This window comes from Lepus europaeus, chromosome 5, assembly GCF_033115175.1.
Source record: "Lepus europaeus isolate LE1 chromosome 5, mLepTim1.pri, whole genome shotgun sequence".
Lineage (NCBI taxonomy): Eukaryota > Metazoa > Chordata > Mammalia > Lagomorpha > Leporidae > Lepus > Lepus europaeus.
This window is the reverse complement of record NC_084831.1, coordinates 115,291,968-115,308,417: the sequence shown is the minus strand read 5'-3', so window position 1 is coordinate 115,308,417 and position 16,450 is coordinate 115,291,968. Positions and strand designations below refer to the sequence as shown.

General features: G+C 47.4%; 1 protein-coding gene across 1 annotated transcript in view; it reads left to right on the top strand.

The window, feature by feature from the left end:
- The first annotated feature begins 178 nt into the window (after positions 1-178).
- The window catches only part of RNF115 (ring finger protein 115), an 83,760-nt gene continuing 67,488 nt past the window's right edge, over positions 179-16,450 (top strand). Inside the window, exon 1 of the mRNA XM_062192121.1 lies at positions 179-367. Coding sequence (XP_062048105.1) covers positions 266-367 — 102 coding nt within the window. The 5' untranslated portion in view covers positions 179-265. The remainder of the gene's footprint in view (positions 368-16,450) is intronic.

Below are 16,450 nucleotides of genomic sequence, written 5' to 3'. Positions count from 1 at the left end.
CAGCTGGCGGGCGGGCGGGCCGCGGGGTGCGGACGCGCCTTCCTGCGCTCTTCCGTGCCGGGGGCGGGCCGCGGGGTCGCCGCCCGCGCCGCCGCCTCGCTGGGCCCGGCGGGCTCACGTGACCGAGGCGGGCTGTGCTGTGGAGCGGCGGGCCGCGCTGAGGCGGCGGCAGCGGCGGCGGCGGCGGCGACCGCAGCCCGGGACGTAGCGGCCTGGTGAGGGACAGACCGCTCGCCCTGTCGGACAGCCGCGGCGGAGGAGAAACATGGCGGAGGCTTCGGCGGCCGGTGCGGACGCGGGCGCCACCGTAGCCGCGCACCGGTTTTTCTGCCACTTTTGCAAGGGCGAGGTCAGCCCCAAACTACCGGTAAGAGCCCCGTGTCCTCTGCGCCTGGCTCCGGCTTCGCTGCCTGGCCCCGATGTCCCGGAATTGGGTCTTAAGCCTCTCGTATCCACCTGACTCCTCTGACATCGGTCACCCGAGTACCTGCCGTACGCTGTCCCCGGTGCCTGGCCCCTACCCTGCAGCGTCACGGCCCTGGCTCCCTCCTTCCAGCCCAGCCCTTGTTCCTGGCTCGACTGCTTCACCTGCCCCCTCGTTGCCTCTCTGCGCTTGGCCTGTGTCCCCTCTCCATCTTTTTGTCTTGCTCAGCAAGTTCTCCTCTGACAACTTTCCCCCGAATCTTCTCGCCCTCTTCACCTTGTCTGCTCCTCGCCGTGACCTCCCCTCCCCCAGTACTCTTTCCTCTGCTGCTTCTCGCCTTCCTCCGATTCCCTTTTCCACTTTTCGCCAGATCTTCCCGCTTCCCCCCGCCTCGGTGGAGCAACATAGCGGATTGCTGAGGCTTGTCCCCGTTCGGTGGTCTCTGGGGACGAGCCAGGGGTGGAAGGTAACTGGGGAGAGGGGGGTTCTTGTGAAAGTGAAAACAGCAGTGTCCTGATGACTTGCAGAGTGCCCGGCGCTCCTCTGACTGTCGGAGGCGAGGGCTTTGGGAAGCAGGCAGGGCGTGCTGTTGGAACTTAGTTTGTGTGGGTTGTCCGCTTGCGGGTGTCTTCAGTGCCGCCTCCCTTACCGACCGCCCCCCACCCCCGTCACTCAAGAAGAAGATCCAGGACAGATGTGGGGACCGCTTCCTCTTACATCAGATTGGTGGTTTTTTTTTTAAACCAGTTTCTGCCAGACTGTCTTTTAGCCCCTAGAGAGGTAGTGTTGTGGTATGTAAAGAAAACACTTCTACCAGCGCCTGGGGCCCCAAACCCAGAAGCTGCTTTGGGTTGGGTTTTAGCTCCTGTGGGGAGCCGCAGTAGGGTGGATGTCAATCCTATCTTTGGCTAGCTGTCTTTCAATAATTAGTCTTCAGACAGTGGCTGCAGAACAGCTTCCCTGTGTATTACAGTGTCTCATACAGTCTAGAAGCCCTACTGAAGTGTGTGTCCCCATCTCTTATTTCTTAGGAACACAATGGAGTCCAGTGAGTCAACACTTACCGGGTATTTGAGAGCCTTTTCACCCTACAAGTTGTGTTTTTATGGCATTTTCTAGTTTCTCTATTTGCTCCCACTGCACCATCCTAGTTTCATCTCGATGCTCCTGGCTTTGCCTGCTGATTTTTGTGTGTGTTTTGGCGTATTTCAGCATTGGGAAGAGCAGGTGCCTTGTGCTTTTCCAACAGACAGCAGAGCCTCCAGAATTCTCCAACTACAGAGAGGCAGTTTGGAACGCAGCCCTGGTGTGTGTGACTGGTGACAGGTCGCTGACTGTGCCCTTTGCTCTTCGGATCTTTAAGTCGCTGTTCATTATTTTGCCTTCAAGAGGGAGAAGACTTGGTTTCAGTTTCCACAACTTATTATCTTTTTTTTTTTTTTTTCCTTATCACCTAAAGTCCTAACTTCAACGGGATAGTATGAAAGGTTTTATAGATGTTTTTCTTATTCTTAGCTACCTGGAGAAGTTCTTGGGGTTTTTAGTCTGATTTATTATTTGTTGTACGTGAATTGTAAATTGAGACACAGTTGAATGTGCTTCCTACTCACGTACAGTGTTTTCTGCTGGATGTCCTGAGTGACATGGGAGAATATGTAGTTTTTTAAATAACGTTTGTCCTGCTGTTTATCAGGTTTATGATTGCAGACTAGTACCATGCTCTTTTATTTATTTGAAAGGTAGAGTTACAGAGAGAGGAGAGACAGAGATAGAGAGAGGGGTCTTCTATCCACTGGTTCATGCCCCAGATGGCTGTAATGACCAGGACTGGCCCAGGCCAAAGCCAGGAGCTAGGAGCTTTTTTTTTTTTTTTTTTTTTTTTTTTGACAGGCAGAGTGGACAGTGAGAGAGAGAGAGAGAAAGGTCTTCCTTTTGCCGTTGGTTCACCCTCCACTGGCCGCCGCGGCTGGCACGTTGCAGCCGGCGCACCACGCTGATCCGATGGCAGGAGCCAGGTGCTTCTCCTGGTCTCCCATGGGGTGCAGGGCCCAAGCACTTGGGCCATCCTCCACTGCACTCCCTGGCCACAGCAGAGAGCTGGCCTGGAAGAGGGGCAACTGGGACAGAATCCGGCGCCCCGACCGGGACTAGAACCCGGTGTGCCTGCGCCGCAAGGCGGAGGATTAGCCTAGTGCGCCGTGGCGCCGGCCAAGGAGCTTCTTCTGTGTCTCCCACGAGAGGTAGGGTCCCAGGGCTTTGGACCATCTTCAGCTGCTTTCCCAGGGACATTAGCAGAGAGCTGATTGGAAGTTCAGCAGCCAGGTCTCAAACAGGAGCCTATATGGGATTGTCAGCACTGCAGGCTGCAGCTTAGCCCACTATGCCATAGCGCTGCCCCAGAATATGTAGTTCTTGCCCTTAAGGATCTCACAGTTTCTTTGGGAAGACAAGACAGACATGGAAAAAGGTAACAATGTAGTCATGTATTCCCCTAATCTACAGGAATATTTTCCGAGAAACAAGAACTGTACTTTCAGGCGATTTTTGTTTTTGTGTGAACATCAGAGTATATACTTAACCAACCAAGACCACTGTGTCACTAGGTGATACGATAATGGAGCCAGCATTGCATATATGATCCACTGTTGACTAAAACGTTGTTACATGGAGCATGACTGTAAAGTGGATGAGGAGGCACTTTAGAATTCAGAGAGGCGGCTGGCATTGTGGTGCAGCAGGTTAAGCCACCGCCTGCCCCAGCACACAGTTCAAGACCCTTCTGCGCCTCTTCTTAGGAGGCTTCCTGATAATGTGTCTGGGAAGACAGTGGAAGATGTTCCAAGTGCTTGGTTCCCAGCCACCTGTGAAGGAGATCAGGATGGAAGTTTTGGCTTCAGCCTGGCCCTTCCGTGGCTGTTGCAGCCATGTTGGGAGTAAACCAGCAGATGGAAGATTTCTCTTTCTCCATTTCTTCCTCTGTCACTCTGCCTTTGAAATAAATAAATTTAAAAAAAATCAGAGAGGCGTATGGTGGTGTTGGTGTGGGTAGGGGAGGTATGACAGACAAGGTGGGATTTAAATTGAATTTTGAAGGATAGGTGGAATTCAGGTTGAGAATACCAGAGACTGGGAGGTAGAAAAAGGAAGAACAAGTTGAAGAAGAAGGGAAAAACATTTAGTAAATTGTTGGTTTTTTAAATTGACAAGTGAAATACATTGCATACATTTATTGCATTGTAGAATGGCTAAATCAAACTAACATGGATTACCTCACAAGCATCATTTTTTGGGGATGAGAGCTCTTCAAATCTGTCTTTGCAATATTAAAATATACAATATATTGTTATTAATTGTAGTCATCACGTACAGTAGTGACTCATTGTTCTGAGCTTTTGGGAAAAGGCTCAGCAAGGTCAGGATTGTGTGAGTCAGTGAGTTTCATCTTTCATGGCCATTTTTATGTACTTAATCTCGTAGAATTGTCATGAGCGTGTTGGCCATAAGAAAGACCAGGTCGGTAAGTGGCTGCTGGTTCAGTGTGGATCTGAAAAACCAGTTCAAACACTGGTAAATTTGTATTAGGAGCTCTGTGTGTATAAACACACATATGCTAACATTCCTTTTTAAACTTTCATTTATTTATTTTTATTTTATCTGCAAGGCAGAGAGGCAGAAAGAGAAATAGAAACAGATGGACAGAGAGTGATCTCCTGTCTTCTGGTTCACTTCCCAATGCCTGCAACTGCCAGGGATGGGCTAGCTACGGCTGGAGTCCATTGTCCAGTCCGAGTCTCCCATGTGGGTGGCAGGGACCCAAGCACTTGGACCATCTTTTGCTGCTTTCCCAGGGGCATTAGCAAGGAAACTGGATCAGAAGCCATTACACTGGTTCCCCAAATTTTTATTAGAGAGGCAGGAAGTGGAGAAGAGAGAGAGACAAAGAAAAGAGGGAGAGAGAGAAGGAAAAGGGTAGGTAGAGACAGAGCGAGAGCTCCATATCACCCCATCTCCCAGGGTCTGCACTAACAAGAAACTGCATTCCGGAGCCAAAGGCAGGAATTGAACTCAGGCATTCTGATGTGTGACATGGTCATGGTGTTTTGAATGCTGGGCTAAGTGCCCATCTCCACATCGTGTTTTAAGGAGCAGTTACTTGGTTTCTTTACACATTCAGTAGAAAGGACTACTTCAGAGCTGGTCATCTCTTGCTGTTTTATTCACCATAGTACAGAGCCATAAATGTTCTCAGTGGGCTCGGGGTACAGGATTTTACAACACTTATTTCTTCTTACTTCCCCAATTCCTAGGATTATAGCACTTCTAGATACATTTGGGTAAGTGAAAACTTACCCAAGGTTCATCTCTGAAACATCCTTAGGTTTTTATTTATCATTTTTCTGGTCCTGTTTGAATGGTTCAGTTTTTCTATTTGCAGCAAAAATAATTTTACTGAAATTTAGTGTATAATCTCAAGTCCCCAGATTTCACATTTATACATGAGTGGATAAAATGATGGCATTGTAATTTTTTTTTTTTTTTTTTGGCATCAAATGATAGAAGAAATACCTAAAGTAACTCCAAATTTATAGTTTCAAAATAGCAGTTTCTGGGGCTGGCGCTGTGGTGCAGCAGGTTAATGCCCAGGCCTGAAGCACTGGCATCCTATATGGGCGCCCATATGGAATGCCGGCACTGCAGGTGGTAGCTTTGCCTGCTAGCCACAGCTCTGGCCCCTGACACTTCTTTTCAAATAAATAAATAAATAAATCTTAAAAGAAGTGTCAAAGAGAGAGGGAGAGAGAGATCTTTTGTCTGCTGGTTCATTTCCTAAAGGGCCACAAGAGCCAGGGTTGGGCCAGGCTGAACCCAGGAGCCAGGAATGTCCCAGGTCTCCCACATGTGTGGCAGGGGCTCAAGCACTTGTACCATCATCTATTGCCTTCCCAGGCTCTTTAGCAGGAAAGTGGATTGGAATTGGAATGGACTTGAACTAGCATCCAGTGTGGTTTACTAACGTCATGCTAGCCCCTCCCCATGGGAGACCAGGAGAAGCACCTGGCTCCTGCCCTCAGATCAGCACGGTGCGCCGGCCGCAGCGCGCCAGCCGCGGCGGCCATTGGAGGGTGAACCAATGGCAAAGGAAGACCTTTCTCTCTGTCTCTCTCTCTCACTGTCCACTCTGCCTGTCAAAAAAAAAAAAAAGTCATCTATAAGTAACGTTACCTAGTTTGCTCTTTACCAGGTACTACACAAGACATTAATGATTGTGTTGTATTTGTAATGGCTCCAATACAGGAAGACTTCTGTCTGCTCTCTAATTAGAGTAGCTGAAAAAGATTTCTTAAAGACTTTGTAAGGGCCAGCACTGTGGCACAGCAGGTTAAAGCTCCTGCCTGCAGTGCCGCCATCCCATATGGGCACCAGTTCAGGTCCCAGCTGCTTCACTTCTGATCCAGCTCCCTGCAGATGTGCCTGGGAAAGCAGCGGAGGATGGCCCAAGTGCTTGGGACTCTGCACCTACGTGGGAGACCCAGAAACTCCTGGCTCCTGGCTTTAGTCTGGCCCAGCTCCAATCACTGTGGCCATTTGGGGAGTGAACCAGCAGATGGAAGACTTCTCTCTCTGTCTCTACCTCTCTCTGTAAATCTGCCTTTCAAATAAATAAAAATAAAGCTTTTTAAAAAAAGACTTTGTAATTCTTAAAACTCTTAAACTCACTGACCTTGCTTAAATTGTGTGATTCTTAGAAATATCCCAGAGAGATATTTAAGTAATAGTAACAGTGTTGTTGAAGTAGGGGAAACAATTTAGTGATTAATCTGTGTTTGGGAAATTATAATTCCTAGATTATGTCTCTCCCTCTCTCTCTCTCTCTTTTTTTATTTATTTGAAAGGCAGAGTTAAAGAGAGAGGCAGGGGCAGAGAGAGAGAGAGATCTTCCATCTGCTGGTTCCCTCCCCAGATAGCCACAGTGGCCAGAGCTGCGCTGATCTGAAGCCAGGAACCAGGTGCATCCTCTGCATCTCCCACGCAGGTGCAAGGGCCCAAGGATCTGGGCCATCTTCCACTGCTTTCCCAGGCACATTAGCAGGGACCTGGATCAGAAGTGGAGCAGCCAGAACTCAAACCAGCGCCCACATGGGATGCCAGCACTATAGGTCGTGGCCTTACCTGCTATGCCACAGTGCCAGCCCCAAGATTATCTTAAACTCTGTTGTTAGTGACTTACTGCCTACCAAGTACTGGTTATCTAGCATCTTTTTGCTGCTGTATAACAGTTGCACATTAAGCATATTTTGATTCAGAGTGATGCGCATCAAACATCAAATAGTTCTTCTTTTTTTTTAAAAAAAATGTATTTATTTATTCGAAAGTCAGAGTTACACAGAGAGAGGAGAGGTAGAGAGAGAGGTCTTCTGTCGGATGGTTCACTCCCTAAATGGCCGCAATGGCCGGAGCTGCGCTGATCCGAAGCCAGGAGCCAGGAGCTTCTTCCAGGTCTCCCACGCGGGTATAGGGCCCCAAGGACTTGGGCCATCTTCTACTGCTTTCCTAGGCCATAGCAGAGAGCTGGATCTGAAGAGGAGCTGCTGAGACTAGAACTGACGCTCATATGGGATGCCGGTGCTTCAAGCCAGGGCATTAATCCGCTGCGCCACAGTGCCGGCCCCAAATAGTTATTCGTAAGAAGTGACTTTGGGGCTGGTGCTGTGGTGTAGCAGGTTAAGCCTCTGCCTACAGTGTCAGCATCCCATAAGAGTGCTGGTTTGAGTCCTGGCTGCTCTACCTCTGACCCAGGTCCCTGCTAATGTGCCTGGGAAAGCAGTGGAGGGTGGCTCAAGTCCTTGGACTCCTGTGCCCACTTGGGAAACCCAAAAGAAGCTCTTGGCTCCTAGCTTTGGCCTGGACCAGTCCTGGCCATTGGGGCCATTTGAGGAGTGAACCAGCAGAACCTCTCTGTCTTCCTCTGTCTCTGTGAAACTCTGCCTTTCAATAATTAAAATAAATCTTTAAAAAAAATGATTTTAGTTTTTTAGATTTTTATCTAAAAGATTACAGTGGTACAAAATGCAGATGCCATCATATGAAATTTGAGCATGCAGTGTCAATAAATGTATTGCCTGTAAGATCTAGAATAAGAAACACATATTCTTGTGGTAAAAGGGTAGTTCTAGCCTTGACGTTTTACTGATACATAGATATTTATACATGAGGGAAATTTTTGGGACTTTTTCAATATGAGGAAGAAAAAAGTCATAAACTCAATTTAGGTAAAATTGCTTGTCTTTTTTGGGGGGAAGTACCAACTGAATGCTCATGCTTTGTGTTTCTTTATGTTTAGTTGGCTTTTTATGGCCTTTGCTAATGTTTACAAAGTAGATGCTATAGATGCTAAGGTCTTTCAGATAACCAGATTAGAAAAAGTTGTCAATTACTTCTTTTAAGAATAAGAAGCCTGTGGATGCTGGCTTTTATTTCATCTCTTCTCAGCTTAATAGTGGGCAGTAAAGGCAAACATTGTGGTGCAGCCAGTTAAACTGCCATTTGGGGTGCCTGCATCCTGTTTTGGAGTTCCTGGTATCGAGTCCCACTTCTATTTTCTTTTTTTTTTGACAGGCAGAGTGGACAGTGAGAGAGAGACAGAGAGAAGGGTCTTCCTTTTTGCCGTTGGTTCACCCTCCAATGGCCGCTGCGGCCGGTGTATCGTGCTGATCCGAAGCCAGGAAACAGGGGCTTCTCCTGGTCTCCCATTGGGTGCAGGGCCCAAGGACTTGGGCCATCTTCCACTGCCTTCCCGGGCCACAGCAGAGAGCTGGCCTGGAAGAGGGGCAACCAGGATAGAATCCGGCGCCCCAACCGGGACTAGAACCCGGTGTGCCGGCGCCGCAAGGCGGAGGATTAGCCTGTTAAGCCACGGTGCCAGCCTTTTTTTTTTTTTTTTAAGATTCATTTATTTTGCGCCAGCGCCCATATGGGATGCCGGCACAGCAGGTGGTGGCTTTACCCACTTTACCACAGCATTGGCAACTTCTAATTCTTCTACTTCTACTTCTAATCCACCTTCCTGCTGATGTGCTTGGGTTGCAGCAAATGATGATTAAAGTACTCGGGTTCTTACCAACCATGTGGGAGACCAGGTGGAATTCTGGTTTCTGGCTTCAGCTTGGCCCAGCCCTGGCTGTTGTGGGCATTTGAAGGATGAAACAGAGGATGGAAAATCTCTCTGCTTCTGTCTCTGTGTGTCATTCTGTCTTCCAATTTAATTTAAAAAAATTAAAAAATAGTGAGCAGTAAAGGAGGTAGAGTATGGAGCAGTGGTTTTCTTTCTTTTTTTTTTTAAGGTTTATTTTTATTTATTTGAAAGAGTTACAGAGAGAGGTAGAAAGAGAAAGAAAGATCTTCCATCCGCTGGTTCATTCCCCAAATGGCTGCAATGGCCGGAGCTGAGCTGATCTGAAGCCAGGAGCCAGGAGCTTTTTCCAGAGCTTAGCCGATCCAAAGCCAGGAGCCAGGAGCTTCTTCCAGGTCTCCCGGGTGTGTAGGGGCCCAAAGACAGGCCATCTTCTATGAGTGTGGTTTTCAACTGGAGGCAGGTTTTTTTCTCTCCAGGAAACATTTGACAATGGCTGTCGACCTTTTTGATTGTCATAACTGGGGGATGAGAGGTCATTACTGTCGTCTGATGGGTAGAGGCTGGAGATGCTACAGTGCACAGGGCAGCCCTGCACGATAGAGAATTATTGGGCCTCAAAAGGTCAAGAATGCTGGTGTTGAGAAGCCCTGGTGTGCATAAAAGGATGGGTCATTGTCGACTTGTGTTTCTGGTACTTAGCGTTTTGGTTTCTACTTTTGGGATCATGATGAGAATTTTTAGTAAGATAATTGAGACCATATAATTTTAGCCAAAACTCTCATGGGAGGAATTGTTTAGTAGACAAGGGCTCTACAGTAGTTAGTGGCTGTTGTTACTCTATTATAGCAGTATCTGTTGGGATTACTTTCTCTCCTTGTGGTTACTGAGACCAGAGAAATTGGATTACTACTCTCAAGTTACACATGGTAGGTCAATTTCTGAAAGAAAAGTATCTGAATTTTTTGTCAGCTGGGAATTGTGGTAGTAACACTGCATGTAATTTAGTAAGACATCTAGAAATTTGTTTGAAAATAAAGCAAAAAGCAAACAACAAGCCTAACTAAGTTTTTCTGTAGTTTACCTTAACATTGATCATGGAGAATTTGTGCTTAAGTCGTAGTTTTTTTAAACTCTTGATCAGGAGGGTGGATTGAAGTCATTTGTCCTTTTCTAATACTAATTCTTCATGGACTGGAGCTGAGTAATCTGATGCTCTCATTTTGCTGTAGTGTAAAATGATACTTAGGTGTACCTATTGGAAGCCTGAATGAGCAGAGGAATGGAGCTATGTAATCCTGATTGGAAGGCAGTGTAAGAATGAGTAACCCCTATTTGAGGAGAAATAGGCTCTTTACCATAGTAGAAAGAGTTTAGATTGTTTCATGTGGAGAAGTTTAGGTTAGGTGTTGAAAGAATTTTCTTTTGAATTATTAGCAGTTCAGCATTTCGTAGAAGTCCACTGATGTGTGTAAGATTGAAGTGCGTTGGTTCTAGTGATTTTAAACCAGGCATCCTTTTCTTGTATCGTGAGTTTACTGTTGAATCTTTTTCCCCCCAAATAGACGAATCAGTGTGGTCTTCCTGCATATCCATCAAGACAGGTGATCTGGGGGCCGGCGCCATGGCACAGTAGGTTAATCCTCTCCTTGCGGTGCCTACATCCTATATGGGCGCTGGTTCTAGTCCTGGCTGCTCCACTTCTGACCCAGCTCTCTGCTGTGGCCTGGGAAAGCAGTAAAAATGGCTCAAGTCCTTGGGCCCCTGCACCCTCATGGGAGACCAGGAAGAAGTACCTGGCTTCGGATCAGCGTAGCTTTGACCGTTGCAGCCATTTAGGGAGTGAACCAATGGAAGGAAGACATTTCTCTCTGTTTCTCCCTCTCACTGTCTGTAATTCTACCTCTCAAATAAATGAATAAAAAACAAAAACAAACAAAAAAACAAACCAGGTAATCTGTCCTCTCTGATTTCAACAGGTGTTATGGGGAACTTCTTAGCAGACAAAATGTGCCGTATTTACCTTCTTGCCCCTCTCTTTGATGTTGTGCAAACTTGAATAGACTTTAAGCCTATAAAACTATCTTCCAATAAAGATTTCATTATGTTCACTTTTTACCATACTAAGAAAAATTTTTTTCTAGTTACATGCTTTTTTCTTTTCCCGGATGAACCGAGACTTGTCAGCATCTTGCAGTGATGCTCGTCTTCTATCCTGGTGGTTCTCAGATCTCTCAGACCTAGTGCCCCCTTTTAATAATAAATATTTTAAATTTTTTTTTAAAAATTTTTTTTTTTTTTTAATTTTTGACAGGCAGAGTGGACAGTGAGAGAGAGAGACAGAGAGAGAAAGGTCTTCCTTTTGCCGTTGGTTCACCCTCCAATGGCCGCTGCGGTAGCGCGCTGCGGCCGGCGCACCGCGCTGATCCGATGGCAGGAGCCAGGTGTTTATCCTGGTCTCCCATGCGGGTGCAGGGCCCAAGGGCTTGGGCCATCCTCCACTGCACTCCCTGGCCACAGCAGAGAGCTGGCCTGGAAGAGGGGCAACCGGGACAGGATCAGTGCCCCGACCGGGACTAGAACCCGGTGTGCCGGCGCCGCAAGGCGGAGGATTAGCCTGTTAAGCCACGGCGCCGGCCCTAGAAAAAAATTTCTAAATTACATTTGTAGGAAAACTGTATTGCCTATGAATTTCAATTCATTAAAGTATTTCAAAATATTTATTATTGGCCGGCGCCACGGCTCAATAGGCTAATCCTCCGCCTAGCGGCGCCGGCACACCAGGTTCTAGTCCCGGTCGGGGCACTGATCCTGTCCCGGTTGCCCCTCTTCCAGGCCAGCTCTCTGCTGTGGCCAGGGAGTGCAGTGGAGGATGGCCCAAGTCCTTAGGCCTTGCACCCCATGGGAGACCAGGAGAAGCACCTGGCTCCTGCCATCGGAACGGCGTGGTGCGCCGGCCGCAGCGCGCCTACCGCGGCGGCCATTGGAGGGTGAACCAACGGCAAAAAGGAAGACCTTTCTCTCTGTCTCCCTCTACTGTCCACTCTGCCTGTCAAAAAAAATAAATTTTTTTTCTAGTTGTAAAATAAATGATAAGTAAAAATAAGATAATTCACGATAAAATGTATTTCAGTCTCTTAATTCTGGGTTGTAACAGGAAGATATAATGTAATAGATGTTGACACTAGGTACAGAGTCAGCCTGACATGACAGCTACTGTAGTCAGTAGACGCCTATAAAGATTTTTTAAAAATATTTTATTTATTTATTTGAGAGGTAGAGTTACAGACAGTGAGAGGGAGAGTCAGAGAGAAAGGTCTTCCTTCTGTTGGTTCACTCCCCAATGGCCACAACAGTCAGAGCTGGGCCAATCCGAAGCCAGGAGCCAGGAGCTTCTTCTGGGTCTCCCACGTGGGTGCAGGGGTCCAAGGGCTTGGGCCATTTTCTACTGGTTTTCCAGGCCATAGCAGAGAGCTAGATTGGAAGTGGAATGGCTGGGACTAGAACCGGCGCCCATATGGGATACTGGTGCCACAGGCGGGGTATTAACCTACTACGCCATAGTGCCAGCCCCCTATAAAGATATTTGTAACTTAAATACCATGAGACGGAAGCCACTACAATGATGATAAGTTCTTGGTAATAAATAAAAGTACAATTTTCTCCTGCTTTATCCAGCGATTACCTTTCTAGACATTTAGTATATATTAAAATTATGTAGAAAGTCTTGGTGTTTTTATGTAGAATGGAATTAGGTCCTAGGTGTTGGTAATTATGGAGATGTTTTCAATCCACTTAAACTGTTCCCGTGTAAGTTTGAGAATAGAGACATTTTTTTCTTGTGCTGGAATTCCCTATGCTTTCCTGGCCTTTGCCATTAAATGTCAGTAACACTTCTTTTTTTTTTTTCCCCAAATAAACCTTTTATTTAATGAATACAAATTTCATAAGTACAGCTTTAAGAATATAGTTATTCTTCCCACCATACTTGCCCTCCCAACCCCTTCTTCCTCCCTTTCCCCTTCCCAGGCCCATTCTCCATTAAGATTCATTTTCTTTTTTTTTTTTTTGAAGGCAAGCTTTTTTTTTTTTTTCTTTGACAGGCAGAGTGGACAGTGAGAGAGACAGAGAGAAGAGTCTTCCTTTGCCATTGGTTCACCCTCCAATGGCCGCCGTGGCCGGCGCACCGCGCTGATCCGAAGCCAGGAGCCAGGTGCTTCTCCTGGTCTCCCATGCGGGTGCAGGGCCCAAGGACTTGGGCCATCCTCCACTGCCTTCCCGGGCCACAGCAGAGAGCTGGCCTAGAAGAGGGGCAACTGGGACAGGATCCAGTGCCCTGACCGGGACTAGAACCCAGTGTGCCAGCGCCGCTAGGCCAAGGATTAGCGTGTTGAGCCATGGCGCCGGCCAAGATTCATTTTCAATTAACTTTGTACACAGAAGACCAACTCTATACTAAGATTTCAACGATTTGTACATACATGCACACACAAACTGAGAACAACTTTTACAGTTAACTCTTAACAGAGGTCCTGCATGGGAAGTTAGTGCACAGTGACTCCTGTTGTTAATTAATTAATTAAATTTTTAAAAAGATTTATTTATTTATTTATTTGAAAGAGTTACACAGAGAGTTGAGAGGCAGAGAGAGAGAGGTGGGGGATCTTCCATCCGCTGGTTCACTCCCCAGATGGCCGCAACAGCCAGGGCTGCGCCAGTCCGGAGCCAGGAGCTTCTTCTAGGTCTCCCACGTGGGTACAGGGGCCCAAGTGTCTGGGCCATCTTCTGCTTTCCCAGGCCATAGCAGAGAGCTGGATTGGAAGTGGAGCAGCCGGGTCTCAAACCGGTGCCCGTATGGGATGCAGGCGCTTCTGGCCACTGTGTCTGCCGCTGCGACACAGTGCCAGCCCCTCTTGTTAATTTAGCAATTAACACTCTTATGTACGATGTCAGTGACCACCCAAGGCTCTTGACATAAGCTGCCAAGGCTATGGAAGCCTTTTTTTTTTTTTCTTTTCTTTTCTTTTTTTTTTAACAGGCAGAGTGGATAGTGAGAGAGAGAGAGAGAGAGAGAGGTCTTCCTTTTTGCCATTGGTTCACCCTCCAATGGCCACTGCGCATCGCGCTGATCCGAAGCCAGGAGCCAGGTGCTTCTCCTGGTCTCCCATGCGGGTGCAGGGCCCAAGGACTTGGGCCATCCTCCACTGCCTTCCCGGGCCATAGCAGAGAGCTGGCCTGGAAGAGGGGCAACTGGGATAGAATCTGGCGCCCCAACCGGGACTAGAACCCGGTGTGCCGGCGCCGCAAGGCGGAGGATTAGCCTGTTAAGCCACGGCGCCGGCCTATGGAAGCCTTTTGAATCTACACTCTGTCAGTATTTAGACAAGGCCATAAGCAAAGTGGAAGTTCTCTCCTCCCTTTAGAGAGAAGTACATCCTTTGATGGCCTGTTCTTTCCACTGGGATCTATCTCACAGAGACCTTTCATGTAGAACATTTGTCACAGTGTCTTGGCTTTTCATGCCTGAAATGCTCTCCTGAGTTTTTCAGCCAGACCAGGATACTTTAAGGGCTGATTCTGAGATCAGAGAGTAGTACTTTTTAATTGCTGTAACAATGAAAATGCTTCCATAGATGTCCAGATTGTCTAATAGTCAATTGTATTGTCTTCATTAAGAATGATTTTTTTTTTGACAGGCAGAATTAGAGAGAGACAGAGAGAAAGGTCTTCCTTCTGTTGGTTCACCCCCCAAATGGCTGCTACGGCCGGCACACTGTGCCGATCCGAAGCCAGGAGCCAGGCGCCTCTTCCCGGTCTCCCTTGCGGGTGCAGGGCCCAAGGACTTGGGCCACAGCAGAGAGCTAGACTGGAAGAGGAGCAACCGGGACAGAACCGGCGCTCCAACCAGGACCAGAACCTGGAGTGCCAACGCCTCAGGTGGAGGATTAGCCTAGTGAGCCGCGGCCCTGGCCATTAAGAAAGATTTTTAATTGTACAGGAAAATATTCTTCCATTTTATCATTCACTGTTTCACTCTTCCTTTTGTTTATTATTTACTACTTTAACACAATATTTTGCCCATCTTAAAATATTCACTCTTTGTGTTTTAGACTTTTACAAGTTTTCCATGACAAAGATTTCCTGAATTTGCTTGTCTTTTAGATAGTTCCTACCATGTGTCTTTATTTTAAAAATTATTTATTTTATAATAATTGGGAGATTGGGAGAGTGGGCAGAGAGCACCTATGCTTCTATCCCCTGATTCACTCCTCAAATACCTGCAGCAGCCAGGACTGGGTCGGGCTGAAGCCAGGAACTCAATCCAGTTCTCCGCGTGGGTGGCCGCAGTCTATTTACTGGAGCCATTACTGCTGCTTCCCAGGATCAGCGTTAGCAGGAAGGTGGATTTGGAAGCCAAAGCCTGGAACCAAAGTTCGGAACTGAACTCTGGTACTCTGATGTAAGCATCTTAACGGCTAGGCTAAATACCCTCTCCGTGATTGCTTTTTATTTTTTAAAGATGTATTTATTATCTGGCGCCGCGGCTCACTAGGCTAATCCTCTGCCTACGGTGCCGGCACTGGGTTCTAGTCCGGGTTGGGGCGCCGGATTCTGTCCCGGTGGCTCCTCTTCCAGGCCAGCTCTCTGCTGTGGCCCGGGAGTGCAGTGGAGGATGGCCCAGGTTCTTGGGCCCTGCACCCCATGGGAGACCAGGAGAAGCACCTGGCTCCTGGCTTTGGATCAGCGTGGTGCACCGGCCGCAGCAGTCATTGGGGGGTGAACCAACGGAAAAGGAAGACCTTTTTCTCTCTCTCACTGTCCACTCTGCCTGTCAAAAAAAAGATTTATTTATTTACTTGAAAGTCAGAGTTACGCAGAGAGAGGAGAGGCAGAGAGAGAGAGAGAGAGAGAGAGAGAGAGATCTTCCATCTGCTGGTTCACTCCCCAATTGGCCACAATGACTAGAGCTACGCCAATCTGAAGCCAGGAGCCAGGAGCTTCTTCTGGGTCTCACATGTGGGTGCAGGGGCCCAAGGACTTGGGCCATCTTCTACTGCTTTCCCAGCCTGTAGCAGATGCTGGATTGAAGGTGAAGCAGCCGGGACTTGAACCGGTGCCCATATAGGATGTCGGCACTGCAGGAGGTGGCTTTACCCGCTACACCACAAGCAGCTATTTCATTAATCATTTGTAGCTGAATTTGTTGGAAGAAATTTTGCTTCTTGTAATGGATCGTCTCCAGTTTAAATAGTAGTCTTACTTTCAGACAGACCAATTAAGTTGTTTGTTCCGTGATTTTGAATTTATAGTGTCGGCTACTAGGTCTTTTTTTTTTTTTTTTGTAAAGATTTATTTATTTATTTGAAAGACAGAGTTACAGAGAGGCAGAGGCAGAGAGAGAGAGACAGAGAGACAGAGATGTCTTCCATCCACTGGTTTACTCCCTAGATGACCGCAATGGCTGGAGCTGAACTGATTTGAAGCCAGGAGCCAGAAACTTCTTCCTGAAGCTGAAGCTCCCAGCTCGGAACTCAATCCAGGTCTCCCACATGGGTAGCAGGAACCCAATTACTTGAGCCATCCCTGCTGCCTCCCAGGAAAGGGCCTAAGAACCTGGGCCATCCTCTACTGCTTTCCCAAGCCATAGCAAGAGAGCTGGATCAGAAGTGGAGTAGCCAGGATTCGAACTAGAGCCCATATGGGATGCTGGTGGCATTACCCACCATGCCACCGTGTGGCCCCATACTGCTAGTTCTTAATTTCATGATATGGTTACTGCTGAGTGTTTCAAGGCATTAGACTAAGTTAAGAGAAGTTAGATTGAGGAATGGGAATTTTATACCTTACTCTTGTCAGTTTGGAAAAATTTACTGTTGTTTGGATTACTGATGTGT